Genomic DNA, 14,888 nt, shown 5'->3' on the forward strand with positions numbered 1-14,888 from the left:
TGATACCACAAAAATCTGAATGCAATTTACATGGTTTGGTTGAGGGTAGATGGCAGAGTACATGTGTGAGGGGGAGAACCCCAGGCATATGGACAACATTTCCAGAAGACACTGTCAGCTCAAGGTCAGATGTCCCCACAAGTATTGAGAGGTAGAAAGAAATTCTCAGATGATGTTTATGTTTCAAATAGCTCTGGATAATCTGTATAATGATTTGTTGTATTGTTATTTAGATGGAATGTGTCAGCAGGCAAGCTAAATTCAGTAGAAAACTCTAGAATAGTTTCTTCCTAATGATATCAGCTTCACAAAGCAAACACCATTCAGAGCCTTCCTACACAAGTGGAATACAGCACTCTTCACATGGTGTCATCAACTGTCATTGGTAGTGGAAAGCAGTGTCCCTTCTATGACATCATCAGCAGTCAGTGTTAGTGGAAAGCAGTGTCCTTGTAGACGTCATCAGCAGTCAGTGTTAGTGGAAAGCAGTGTCCCTTCTATGACATCATCAGCAGTCAGTGTTAGTGGAAAGCAGTGTCCTTGTAGACGTCATCAGCAGTCAGTGTTAGTGGAAAGCAGTGTCCCTCGTATGACGTCATCAGCGGTCAGTGTTAGTGGAAAGCAGTGCCCTTCATATTATGTCATCAGCAGTCAGTATTAATGGAAGGCAGTGCCCTTTTCACAGTGGCATCAGCGGTCAGTGTTAGAGGAAAGCAGTGCCCTTCACATGCTATCGTTAGCAGTGAGTGCTAATCATCAGTATTTTGTCTGAAACAGCACTGCGTTTGCAGCAGAACTCAGGGCTGTTTTCTTTACCCCGGCTCTTCAGGGACACTTTTCCATTTTTTGTCACTTTCCAGTAGCAAATAAATGCTGGTATTTCAGACTACTGCATGTTCTTTTTGTTTGTTTGTTTTTTGTTTTGTTTTTTGAGACAGGATTTATCTGTATAACACTCCTGCCTCCAGCTCACAGAGATCCACCTGCCTCTGCCTCATGAGTGCTGGGATTAAAGGCGTGCACCACCACTGCCCTGCTGTTTGCTTGTTTGTTTTGGGGGTGCTGAAACTTATATGCACCAGAGATGCTTTGTGGAGCTGCTTTGCCTACTGAGAAAAATATGAAAGACTTTGTTTAGTTTCTAAGAGCTCTTCAGGATAGTTCCACTGGTGGATTTGATTATTAAAATTGCCACTGTCCTATTCCTGTAATGATGGCAGACATGTATTCCAAAATAGTATTTTATCACTGTATGTGTGATAGGGCTTTTGTGTGTGTATTTGTTGTGCATCTTTCCCATGATGCTTCACAAAAACCAAAAGACATAAAGGTGTATGTGGTGTGTGTGTGTGTGTGTGTGTACACGTTTAGGACTGGCTCAGTGGGATAATCTTTTATCAAGTCATTTAACATCCTGTGAATTTTTATTGAGGACTTACTAGTTTTCAAGCACTATTTGGCCAACAACATACCTTTTAAACAAAATAGACTGAGGTGTCATTTTGGTGGTTTTATTTCAACTTTATAAGCAAACATTCTAATCCTGAGTTCTCCCATACAATAGCCGTTTACTAATTGAAATGTAAATAAGCTGATGTGAGATACATTGACTTCATTGTCTGTATTTCTCTTGCTAGTAGCTACTTGTGACGAGTGCTTACTACGTTAGGCAGTGCAGACAGAAATTTCTGGCATTCCAGAAAGCCTCTTACATACACTGGTGAGTATCAAGAAACAAATCAGGGCTGTATCAGCTGGATTAACCACAGCACATATTAGTAAGCCAGTGAAAGAAGAGCAGGAGACTGACATGAAATTCCTTCTTGATGTTTGATTCAACACTCCTTATTCCTGGTGTCTTGGGATCTGCTTGGTCATGTATCAACACCAGGCACTTCTAGGAACAAAAGCTTTTTCTGAGAGATCTTTATGCATTTGCATAAGGAGGAGGCAGGAGGCCAGCATGGGTTCTGTCGCTCCACTTTTGATATGGATTGGAAGTGTCTCTGTTTGCTAGCCTGTGACACTGAGAAATGGTGGTACCCCGAGGGAGTGGGACCTAATGGAAGGAAGTCATTGCAGGGAGTCTCTTGAAAGAGATACTTGGGCCCCAGCTCTTCCCTCCATCTTTCACTTTCTTGCCATCCTTAGGTGAAAACAGTTCTGTAATGGTCTACCACTGTGATGCTGTCTGTGTCTTGTCACAGGCCCAAAGGCAAGGGCCAAGTGACTGCGGCTGATACCCCTGAAGCCATGAGTCCAATAAACTTTCCTTCCTTCTAAGTTAGGTGTCACCTCAGGCATTTCGTCGCAGCAGCAGGAAACAAAATATTGGGTCCTCCATATGGTCGTGGCTACTACTGTAGTAGTCATGATTTTTTCCCTGCAGCATGCACATGGCCTTTGAATCCCTTTGTTACAGCCTTCCGGAGAATTGCTTCATTTTGGATTGGATGTGGATGAATTCTCTTTGCCCTTCCTCATCGTGGTTCAGATCTGCTTCTCATTATTCTAGTAAATAGCTCAGATGGCTGGATTTTTCATCCATCAGATGGCCAGAGAGCGAGGAGGAGCAGGCTTGAGATTTTTGAGTAGACTGTTTTGAGACTTCTCTTCTGGGGCTCATGTGTGCTCACTTGGCTCTGGAGGAGCCTCTAATGAAAAAAGCAAGAGTGGACTGGATTTGGGGACCTGGCTTCATAGACTCCACATGGCATAGCATTTGGCTTGATATTTTTCTTTCCTTTGAAATTGCATTCAATATCTTTGGCAGTATTATCTACCATTTGAAAAAGACAAGTTTTATTGTATTCTTAAGGACTTAATAGTTACCTTCCCTAGCACTAGACTTTCAACTCCCTGAGAAGATTAGGATGGAAATTTACATCAATGGAAGAGGGAGACTTGAACCTTCAGCCTTCCATTTTGATTAATTGTTCCTTTTACAAACCGATATAGAAAGGAAACTTATTTTTAACATGTTGAACATGGTTCATGTGAGAAAACAGATGTTTATAATAGGAAGTCCTATTGTGTGGAGGGACTTATCAAGGCTCACTTACAAGGCTTACAGGCACCTACGTCACAGGTCAGATTTGATGTCAGGACCATTGTGCCTGCTGTCTGGATTGAGTGATGACTGAGATGGCTAATCATTACCATTATTAATGACCCTCTTAGAAGGCAAACAAGAGGAGGAAGTCTGGTGTCACTATTAAGTCTGCCTTTATGACGGCTCAAGTATCATCAAAGTTACAACTGTCTATGGGAATGTAGTCCAGAAAGTAAATATTTTGGTATTTCCCATGGTCTTAGACAGCAAGATAAACATGTGGAATTTTAGTTTCGTGTTCATAGTGGCCAGATACTCTGTGTTGTTGCTACTTGGATGTAACCACTATTGTTTAATTATATAATATTCTGTATCACCAGAGTTGAATATAACACACAACCCAGCTTTTCCTCTGAATTCCTTTCTGGAAAGCTCTTGTCTTGGGCCATGGCTTCTCCACCTGACTGCCTGTGCTGGCGTTTGAAGCAGCCCTTCTGCCCGTTCCTGTGGTGGTGATCCTTCCCGTCTCTGAGACCCACCTCTCCTATCCCCCACTTCACATCTGCTTGCATGCTGCCCTTGGCTCTCTTGGCACCTCTGTGAGGTTCCAGTGCCAGTGCCAAGAGGCCAGGGCTCTCAGTCACGTGGTTCCACCATTTCTCATTTATAAACTCCTTCTCTGTCCCACCTCAGCATCTCTCTTCCATCTATAGAAGCTGAGTGTTATCAAAGCAGAGCTGGTGGTGCCTTGCTCTTCGTATAGAATAGCGCTTGATGTTCATCCCTCCACCTTCCCTCTGGGCGGGTCAGTTTGTGTTCCCTCTCTTTCCTCCTGGCCTGTGTCCTCCTGTGAACGCCACCCTTGTCGTGACAGTTTACCTCTCATCATACTCTAACATTGCCATGTGTGTGCCTGTCCTATATGTCCAACAAACTCCAGAAGAAATTCCTTTGCATCCTCACAGAGTTAAAGCAATTAAGCCTATAATTATATCTAATTGTTTGGGGACGAAACCACTCATTTTCATAACCTTTCAAATAATTCAGATGCTCTTCCACAATTATACAGCTTTTTAAAGATGGCTTTTACAAAGGAAACATTCTACCTCCTTTTCTATGTTCTCTGTTTCATAAGCTTCACCAAATATTTCTGTGCTGTATAAGAGCAAACCCTGTTTTCTGATATACAGATATTAAGGTACACCCAGATACATCTATTAAGCTAGACCACCACGTGTATACAGTCATGTCAGACATAGTATTATGATGATGTCATAGTCCATGATGGTGCTGTATATATGACAATGACTCCCTAAAATTACAGACAAAAGTTCATTGAATTGTATGGAATTTGAGTCTGATTAATTTTGGTGTGTGATGTTTTTATTTGATTTCAAGGATTTTTTAAACAATGACATTTAAAAAATAAATATCATTCAAATTTGTTTAAAATCCACACTACTCACATGACAGCTGTCTGTGTGGACATACAGTCTAGGATCTTCATGCAGTGACATATCTTGTGATACAATTCACATTTCTCAGAGTATATCCCAGTTGTTAAACTGTGTATGACTATATAATACACTCATCCACGTAACCTCATACCTGAGATAAATACAAGAATTTTTAATCTTTCCAATGATAAATATGCACAAATAAAAGCCATTGTTAGGTACACTTTACTTGCCTTGCCTTATCCAAATTTGACAATAAGTGGTACAATGATCATGTAATAAAATGGACATATCTACCTATTTCTGACATTGTCTTTCCAGAGATTACTCTAGGAAAATGTAGATCATAAAGCTAATCCTACATCAGAAATCTAAGTTAATGAACTGAGAAAATGGTAGAGTCCATTCGGTATTGTAATGTCTATAACTATGAAATACTGAAAGCAAGCTAAATACTAATAGTTGGGAAATATAAATTGTGTTGAGTAGAATATGATGCTATATCAGGGTGCAAGTGTCTTCCAGAAAAAAATGCTTAATAAGTTCTGAGTCCTTAGGCAAGTTATCAGACTCTAAGCACTGGCTTCTTCCTCTGGGCACTGGTAAACCATCTCATAGTTTAGGGCCAGTTTGGCTTTGAAGGGAGGGAAATGTGACCACTCAGATTTGGTCTGAACTAGTAGGATCTTAGGAGTGTGAGTGAACTTGTAGTTCCTTTTAGAGGCATACCTGGGATGTGATGGACTTTCAGTGTGCATCTGTGAGGACTTTCAGTGAGACTCTGGCCACGTTAGAGGCATTTAGAGTCATGACTTACATATTAGGTGGAAGCTATTATGAAAGGAATTTTTCTGTTTCAGGTATATCCTTTCTTGTGATTTTTTTTAAACCACATAATTTGGACTTCATTATGTTTAGCTAAGACCTTACTATAAATGATCCACTTAAGCACAATAAACAAATAAAAAATACATATGCTAAGGTTTTTCTTTCTCAGTAAGATATCTACATATGTATATATATATATACACACACAAATTATATTTTTAGCAGAAAATAACCAAAAATTATATTGTTTGTTTAGTTTCAATCAACCAGACCACACACAGCCTCCTTTGACTGTTCTCATTGTAATTTCAGGATTTTGATGTTTAATTATTTGTCATTTGTAAGGCAACAACAACAATAAATCAATAATAAAAAACAAATGTTCTGAAGAAAAACAAAATAACATCCCCTTAAGAAACCCAATGTGTTAAAGCATATTTCTAAAACTGTGATCCAGGCGGAGTGTGTGTAACTGAACAGTAGGTCATGTGCTGAGCATGTACAACACCCTGGTTCAATCTTTAACATCACTGGGAAGTCCTCAGAAAACAAAACCCAAAGACATTTGTGACACATTTGGAAACTTTACAAGGGTGTGTGGTTTTCATGAGGGCACTCTATACACCCCTTAAAATTTTGTGAGGACTAATTGAATGCCAAATGTGGGATCAGGCATGTGACAGGCATCCAAAAATGGGTGGTTATTACTACTGTATTTCAACAATAAGATGCCAGATGCTGATGTTCTCACATTCCTCCATGCATTGTTAAGGAAAACAAAAACAAAAGCACCCCAGTTAAACTCTGATGGTGTATTCTTTTAGCACTTAAAATTTTAAGAGCTCTGTGAGTCTCCTTTATACTTTTTTAAAAGCATATTTTGCTCCTGAGTAAGAAGAAATATGTAAGCAACCTTCACTGGCCCATGTATCTCTCCTAAGTCTCCTGTGTACCAATAGGCCTCTACTCTGAACTTCCTTGAGTAGCAGCAGGAACAGTAGCAGTCATGGAGGAGGTCAAGCATTGCTTAAGATTGCACTGTGCTTGCCGGGCGGTGGTGGCGCACACCTTTAATCCCAGCACTCGGGAGGCAGGGTCAGGCGGATCTCTGTGAGTTCAAGGCCAGCCTGGTCTACAGAGCGAGATCAGGACAGGCACCAAAAACTACACAGAGAAACCCTGTCTCGAAAAACAAACAAACTGCGCTGTGCCACCTCTGTGACTGGGTTCTGAGCCTCAGAAATTCTTTCTTACGGGGTTGCTTTTGAGCTTCACACAGTTGAATCATGTGTTTCTGAAGGTGAGGAAGCCTCTGTCACACTCAGTGAAATTTGTTAGACAGATTGATGCTCACTGTTCTGACCGCATTGGTTCTGGAGATGGCTGGCTTTGCTGACTTCATTTGTTTTTCTTGAATAAGATAGGAATGCACGCACTGTATCATAGTGACAGGCTTTCTTTTTGGGCATCTTTTTGCCTTATATCTTAGGAAACATTTAGCTATGCTTAAAAAAATGCTTTCTTTAGTTACTCATGAATACCTCACTAAATTTAGGTTCATACTATCTTGCTTTTCTGTACATATGGGAATGTTTTTGGTAAATAACAAGACACCATAAGTCTTAAAAAGTTTTTATTAAAAAGGTATTTCTGTTTGTGTGTGCATGCGTGTGTACGTGCATGCATGTGCCATGTTGTGGGTGTGCAGGAGTCAGTTCTCTCTACCGTGTGGGCTCCAGGGACTGAGCGCATACAGTCAGGCGTGGCAGTAAGTACCCTTACCGACTGAATCAGCTTGCTGCTTAGAGAAGATATCTTAAATATCAGTTAATTAGCTGAGGCAGCATCAACGCCACAGGTAACTGGGCAGAAGGGACACATTAAGGCAAGCTAAGATAAAGTCACATGCAGTGTCTCCCAGGACAGAAAGCCAGCAGTTGTTGGAGCCCACTGAGAATAGGCTAACTCCCTGCTTCACAGATGTTAAAATGTGGAAATGTTGGGGAAGAGGCTGTCACAGAATCACCAGATGAATGCAGAGCTAAGAATAACATTTAAAGTGTTACTAAAAAGGAGCCAATGAATGGTTTGCATTTGAGGGAGAAATCACAGAAAAGACAAGGTCTTGATTTTTCCATCACAAAACAAGCATCCTTGACCAGAAGTACCTTTCATATAACTAGGAGAAATTTTGGTTCTAGGATGAGGGCTAAAGGATAAAAGAAATCATCTTAAAGCACTTTAAATGTACCACTCTCTAAATATATTTCATTTTCTACATGACTATAGTTTTAAGATTTTTTTCTATTATTAGTGATGCAGGAGCCATGTCTGAGCCTCTTTCATTTTTTAATTTTACAATATTTAATGCCATGTATCATTTAGGCATAAATATTATTTTAAAAAATAAATACAAATTTAGTTTGGGATATGGCTATAGTACAAGTGTGAGGCCCAGCATTTGAATCCTGGGACTCATGTAAAAAGAACCAACCGGGTAGTGTGCCTCTGTAATCCAAGTACTGCAGTGGGAGATGGGACGTAGAGACTAGAGAATTCCTGGAAATTCTCAGGACCAGTCACTGAGTGTACTCAGTGACAGGAGACCTTGCCTTATACAAAATGGAAGATCAAGACTGATACCCAAAGTTGCCCTCTGACCTTGCCACACACACTGTGGCAATTGAGTACCCACGCTTGAACACATACACACAGATATACATGCACACATACATAGAGAAAAAGATAAAATAAAGTAAGTGTCTAAAGGACTTCCCCTGAAGTTTTATTTAGTGTACAAAACCATTTAAAGCTATACCACTTCATATGGTAACTAGCCTTATTCTCATTTGATTGCTATGGAGAAATGGCATGTTAAATTATACCATAAAAGGGTTACTTGGAGGTACTATTCTTGATACTTCTCTGGGTTTACATTTATTTGAGGATTATCAAAATAGGAGTCCAGTGGGGGCTCTTCCTGCAGCTGGCTCTTACCCACTGGTGACCTTGACAAAGAAAGCAGCATACAGCCACAGCCTAAAACACTGGAGCTTCTGTGTGGTCCCCCAAATGGCAAACTAGAGGGGAGAGGGAAGCAGAAGCAAAGGGACCGTGGATTGCTTTACACTGAAATTGGTGGTTTGCCTATTCTGGGACATGTTTTTTCTTGAGTTTGGTCATGCAGCAAGGCCGTGGTCCAGTTCCTCGCAGGGCACCTCGTTGTCGTAGAAGCAAGGCAGTCCAATTTGTCAGAGTAACATTCCAAGAGGGGCTAAGGCAGGGGCTCAGGGAGAGGACTGAGGTTTGAGGTTCACACAGTGGGGAAGGGCCAAGACCTTGAGAAAAAGGAAAAGTCCAATTATCTAGAGTAGAGGAGACAAAGCCCCGGCCCCTGGCCCTGCGCAGGTGATCTCCAAGGACTGAAAGGGACTGTAGAGAAGGCAGAGTAAAGAAAAGGTGCATTTACACCCGTCCCTGCTTCCCGCCCTCCCACTCCACATGTGCTTTCCTTTGCCCTGGGCGGCTGTGGTATGAGAGTATGGACAATGACTTGAGAACTAGAGCCAAAGGACACATGCTTACTTCTCCTCTACAAGTCTTTAGTGAGAATTCCCCATGTTAATGTTGCGTTTCACTCTTGAAATATAAGGCAAATTATTAGTACGAATAAAGAATAAAAGCCTGGTGTATGCAGGTGGGTACATGTGTGCTTGGAGTGCTCATGAGGTCGGTGGGCTCAACACCAAAATGGTAGTTAGAATGGTTTATTTCCAGCTCCTCACATTTGAGTTTCTACTTTCTGAAAAGTTTTGTTTCATAATTTAGTAGGCAATTATGCTATTGGTTTAATCATGTATTATCACATCCAGTTTTATATAACAACTCTTTGTCACCAGCTCTTGTCTCATAAGCATTCTCTTTTGTTTTTGTATTTGATTTACACAGCAGCTTAGGCCCTCTAAATAATGTTTTATTAGTGATCTTTCTAAGTATTGTCACTATGTCTCATCATATTAAAGCAATATCTATGCTAAATACCTATGCATCGTTTTCTGCTCTGGTTGACCGTGGAACCTGGGAGAATAGAGCCTAAAAATAAGGCAGACTAAAAGTCTCACGCAGTAGCCAACGTCATCCAGAGCACCATACAGTTTATACTCTAAGGCAGTGGTTCTCAACCTTCCTAATGCTGCAACCCTTTAATACAGTTCCTTATGTTGTAGTGACCTCTAACCATAAAGTTATTTCATAACTGTAATTTTGCTACTGTTCTGAATCGTAATGTGAACATCTGATATGCAGGATATCTGATATGCGACCCCCAAAGGGGTCATGACCCACATGTTGAGAACTGCTCTGAGGGTTAAGAAGTGTCACATGAGTAAAGTGTACAATCACAAGTCAGGCTGTACACGGCTATGAAACATCAATAGCCAGTTGTAATGAATAATGTAAAGCAAGCTCACTCCTATGGGCTACACCCAGGAGGGACACAAAAGAAAGTTCCAAGAACAATTTCATGTTTTTGAAGATACTGAGCTCACAAGACTCTTGTCTTATTTTCTTGAAGTTTTCTTACAAGCACTCAGAATTCCCCTCCAAAGACTCCATTCTTGGGCTGTGTTCAGAAAACACGTGACATGGCTTTTTACTCGCTCTGCAAGTTGGCATCAGGAAAAGAAATTTTGTAGTAGTGCTTCTGTGCTGACCAAATACTGTCTACTTTTTTTTTCTAATAAGCTACGGTAGTTTGTTTATAAATATAGTGGCTTGTTTAGGTGATCAGTCTAAATGACACAGAAGCTGTTTTAATGCTGAAATGACCACAGAGTATATAGATACTAAATGGTATTCCAGGACTCACTCTTACACTCCGGAGGACTTTGTCAAAGGCTCCAAAAGCCACTTAGAAATGTCCTCACTGAGAGGGTTACTAAAGTCAATTTTAGACGTTAGTTCAGTGAAGTTTTGCTGGTAGTAGGAAGATGCTTTTGTAGCAACTGTTGGTTTATTATGTTACAGTGATTTGGAGTAGGGAGCAGTTTTAAGTCTTTAAGTTTCCCTTGAAAGGATTCTCAGGGTTGTTTCTTTCCTGATTAGCCTGGTGGCGTCTATTACAGGTAGATAGAAATGGGTCAGTGGAATCAGAAGTCTTGGTTTATTGCTCATGACAATCAGTGGGAAGCTCTCTGGTAGTTATATACAGAGTTTCAGCTTTGGTTTAAGAACCTACTCTATGTACCTAGAAGGAAGAACTTGCCAATGTGGAAGGAGCCTGAGCTGTATACTCATTGTGCATCAAGAGCGTGGTTCAGCTACCAATAGAACAGAGATGACTAGAGGCCAGGCTTTTGGGTAGGATTCCTAGGAAAGAGAGGAGGGGCAAGTGTCCTAATTTTCATGCCTCTAGGCCCTCTGCCATAAGGATCTTACCCAGTTATCCTTGAGATGCCTCATGGGAGCCTTTTCCTGGCACTTCCTGCCTTGTACACTTCACTTCTTGAAGCTGCCTTGGATGGTCCCTAGGGTGCTAGTGCAGTGTGCTACTGTCCTATGTGGTGATGCTGAGGTCCCCCTGCAGCACTGATGTTCCGAGAATCACAGCCTCCACATTTTATGGTGATGTCACACTTCCTCAGGTCTTTTCTGTAGCCCAGAACAGTAAAGACCTGTTCTTCCTAAGAAAAGTAGGGCTGATGGCATTTCTTTGTGTCATTTTTGTCACATGACACTGAAATGGGACTAGATGGGCCCTTATAGCCCCCAAATCACTCTTGAAACTTTTGTTAGCTTTTGTTACAGCCCAAGCAGCTGAAATGCCAGGATCTTCTCTCCATCCCAGCTGCCCCCCTGGTATCTAGGCATTCTGTCCGTGCCAGATCCCCTTCAGCAGAGTGTAAGGCAAACGGCATGACATTCCTGGTGGTCTGAGGCACCGATCATTAAACAGGAATGCAGTGCATATAGAAACTATTGGTTATTCCGTTCCTGGCATAGGGCAAAGCACTTCTCACTACCACCTCGTTCAGTCACTGAGTCCTTGGAGGAGGTTGTCAAGAATTAGCAGCCCATCACCTGAAAACCCTGTTAACAGTCAAAAGGCCACTCGGCTCACTGTCATTTGTGTACCAATTCCATGGCTTTTGCATGCAGGGCTGGGAAGAAACAGTGGATGCCGCCATTGCCCACCTATTGAAAACCTGCCTGTCGAAGAGTTCCAAGGAGCAGGCTTTGAACCTCAGCAGCCAGCTGAACATACCCAAAGACACCAGCCGGCTGAAGAAGCACATCACCTTGCTGTGTGACAGATTAGCTAAAGGTGGGCGCCTCTGCCTGAGTACCGATGCTGCAGCCCCGCAGGCCATGGTCATGCCAGGTAAGAATCCTGTGTACCCTCCCGAAGGACAGTGCTCTCCCCAATTACAGGAATGTGCCTGCAGCTGTGTTTGGGTTTAAATTTCATATTAAAGTGATGATAGCCAAGAAAATTGCTTTCACGTTTCCCCTCACATATCCTAGGGTAACCACGTGGATAAATATTCTCCGGGTATTTGCTTGCTAAACATTTCTAGAACGGTATGTCTTTTTCCCCCTTGTCTCTGCCTTTAAATATATGATCCATTTTGTTTTGCTTCTAACCAATAAAAAGAGGATTAGAGAATAAAAGTGTTTTTAAGGAAAAGTTTTACCAAATGTGATCTCAAGATACTGCATTTCATGAATGTAAATAACATGATACAAGAAACTAATGTGATCCAGATGAGCTAGATCCCTTCTGCTGTTTCCCTGGACTGTGTTCGTTGGAGTAAGGGGCAAGAGTCCAGGGGAGAGACCCAGGATCAGAGAGGTGAACGGGCAGGCGTCAGGATCAAGGCATCTGTGGGTCAAGGTGGGGAAAGTGACCCAGGTTGGCCCCGTGTGGTCCTTCATGGAGGGTCCAGACATCTAGACTTGGCTTCCCACAGTCTGGGTCTGAGTGGCCAGTCACGCTGCACTCAGGTCCCTCAGAAGCTCCCAGCCCTATGTCCCATCCTAGCCCTTCTATGGCAGCTCACAGAGCAGGCCAGCAGTGAGGTTGTGAGACACTGTAGCTGCGGCATGCTTTTACTAAAGCAGACACCACAGTTTGGGAAGTGCCGTGATTCTCTTCTTTCATGTATGGCTTTTGTCCCCTGCTCTGGGCTGATTTCTTTGCTGTTGCCTTCCTTCTCCCTTAAATAGAATGCCTAGAAGTAAGAGGGATTCAGGTGAACTCTTCACAGGATAAGCATGGAGGCTGCACACACAATCTAATAAGCCCAGGCTCCAGGGGCAGACACACCAGTGTTTGGATCTTGCCTCTACCCCTTTCGGCTCCACTGTCCTTGTGTGTTGCTTTCCAATCCTGCTGTCTCTAGATCAGTGGTTCTCAACCCGTGGGTCGCAACCCCTTTGGGGCCACATAGCAGATATTTATATTACAATTCACAGCAGTAGCAAAATTACAGTTGTGAAGTAGCAATGAAATAATTTTATGGTTGGGGGTCATCACGACATGAGGATCTGTGTTAAAAGGGTTGCAGCATTAGGAAGGTTGAGAACCACTGGCCTAGATGGTAAGACTAATGATCCTTGCCTTGCTGCCAGGGCTTTCTGTGTTTGTAAAGCACTTAGCACCATGCTTGAAATAGAAGCTATAGTTAGTACTGTTGTTGTAGGTATGTATGACCCATCCCCTAAATCCAGCAATGAGAAAACATCTGGCTTGTGTTCCAGGATGCTGTTTGATTATTTGAAATTTTTTTTACTACAACTACATATAGAACCCAACTCTTACTTCTAAGGAATATTTCTCAGCTGCCTGTTAGGCAGTTCTCATGTGATTTGATTCCCATGGGCCTCCTCATCCTCTTGTCTCACTCTCGACTTCCTCTTGACCTTCTCTCTGTCCTGTCTGCCTTCAAGGAGTGTCTTCCTAAGAAAGGCTCCATGATGTAGGACCTGAAAGCTCTTTCTTCTGATTGGCTCACAGTGTGTAGCCATCTCTTCATGCCTGTTGCTGGGTCCTAACGGCTCCCTCAGGGGAGGGGATGAGAAGACATGGTGTCAACAATACAGACACCAGGAGTTTGGTAAAAAGCAGACAGCAGACGTGTTTATTCAGTAATGGGGAAGGCCTTATATACCCTCCTCCCAGCACCCAGGCTGTGTCCTGATCTGGTGACATTGTATGGTTGTCCCTCATTGGCTGGGCATGATCAGGAACTCTGACGGTGCCTGTTGCTAGGCCCTTGGGCAGACTCCAGGTTGGCTCATAAGGAGTACGTTATGCGCATGCCTTGGCAGCTGGTTTGAGCCCATTTCCTTGACCTTATGGGCCTGTCCTAGTACACATGCCTACCTACAGGAAAAGAAGTGGGGTTTCTGGAGGGAGGGGGTGGAATGGGCTTAGCACACTTGATCCTGGGCATAATGATCCATGTTAATTGTCAACTTGACAGGATCTAGACTCACCTCAGAGACCAGCTTCTGGGCATGTCTGTGCCAAGTACCTTGATGTAGGAAGTCTCATCATAACCCTGGGCTGGGCCATTCCCTCTGCATGGACTATGCAGAATGGGAAAGCAAGCCAAGTATTAGTACTCATTCCTTTGTTCCCGGCTCCAGACTCCATGTGACCAGATGTATTAAGCTCCTGTCGCTCTTCCTTCCCCGCTATGATTGACTATACCCTTGAACACTAAGCCAGAAGAAGCCCTTTCTTTCCCATGTTTTTTTTTTGGGGGGGGACAGGACATTTTTATCACATCGACAGGAAAAGAAAGAAACTAAGAAAGTGGTCTCCAGTCAGTTGAGGTGGTTGCCCAGGCCTTTCTATGGACCCCAATCTAAGCCTGATTGGGAACAGAAGCCCAGAGTCTCCTTTAATCACACTTAGTGGTCATGGAACTTGGGCCATTTTTCTTCAAGTAACTGAGCAACCGGAAGTTTGTTTGTATATCTAGGATTTGGAATATCCAAGCTGTCAGTGTAAAAACTTCATATATGTGGACGGCAGAGACAGAAGAAGGGAGAAGGGGGTGGAAGAAATAAAGAAAAAGAGGGAGGAAGACAAGAATCACGTTTGTTCACAGCCTCGGAGCATGAGCCAGGCTGTGCCCCTCATGTGTGTCTAGCTGGGCACTTTCCCTGGAAACATGGTAGCTGAGTGTGCTAGAGTCTTGCTCTCCGTCCTCCCATTAGCTCTTACCTGCTGGTGACCCTCCCTCCTGCACTGTGGATCTAATTGTGAGTAATTGTGAACAGCTGTGCCCTGTCCTTTCTCATCGTGGTGCTCACTAGCACCTGGGATAGTTTCCGCCCACAACTCTGAATTTTCGCACACTTTGTTCTGGTACTTAGCTCCTTCTTGAGGGAGATGAGACTTGTCCATTGTTCCTCTGTTTCAAACAGAAAGCAGAAGCAGGAGAAATAATCTTGCCCAGAGGTAACCCAGTTCCTGGAAGTGTTAAGTGTAGAATCCAGACCTCCAGGCCAGCTGTGCCTTGCTCTAGAGCACACAGACCACA

General features: G+C 42.8%; 1 protein-coding gene across 5 annotated transcripts in view; it reads left to right on the forward strand.

Annotated features, from left to right (window-relative positions):
- The window catches only part of Bbs9 (Bardet-Biedl syndrome 9), a 453,439-nt gene that overhangs the window by 355,374 nt on the left and 83,177 nt on the right, over nt 1–14,888 (forward strand). For all 5 annotated transcript variants that reach the window (XM_052754897.1, XM_052754886.1, XM_052754921.1 and 2 more), the window contains one exon: nt 11,494–11,716. In XM_052754897.1, coding sequence (XP_052610857.1) covers nt 11,494–11,716 — 223 coding nt within the window. The remainder of the gene's footprint in view (nt 1–11,493; nt 11,717–14,888) is intronic.

This window comes from Peromyscus californicus, unplaced genomic scaffold (genome assembly GCF_007827085.1).
Source record: "Peromyscus californicus insignis strain IS unplaced genomic scaffold, ASM782708v3 Scaffold_11__1_contigs__length_118956290, whole genome shotgun sequence".
Classification (NCBI taxonomy): Eukaryota; Metazoa; Chordata; class Mammalia; order Rodentia; family Cricetidae; genus Peromyscus; species Peromyscus californicus.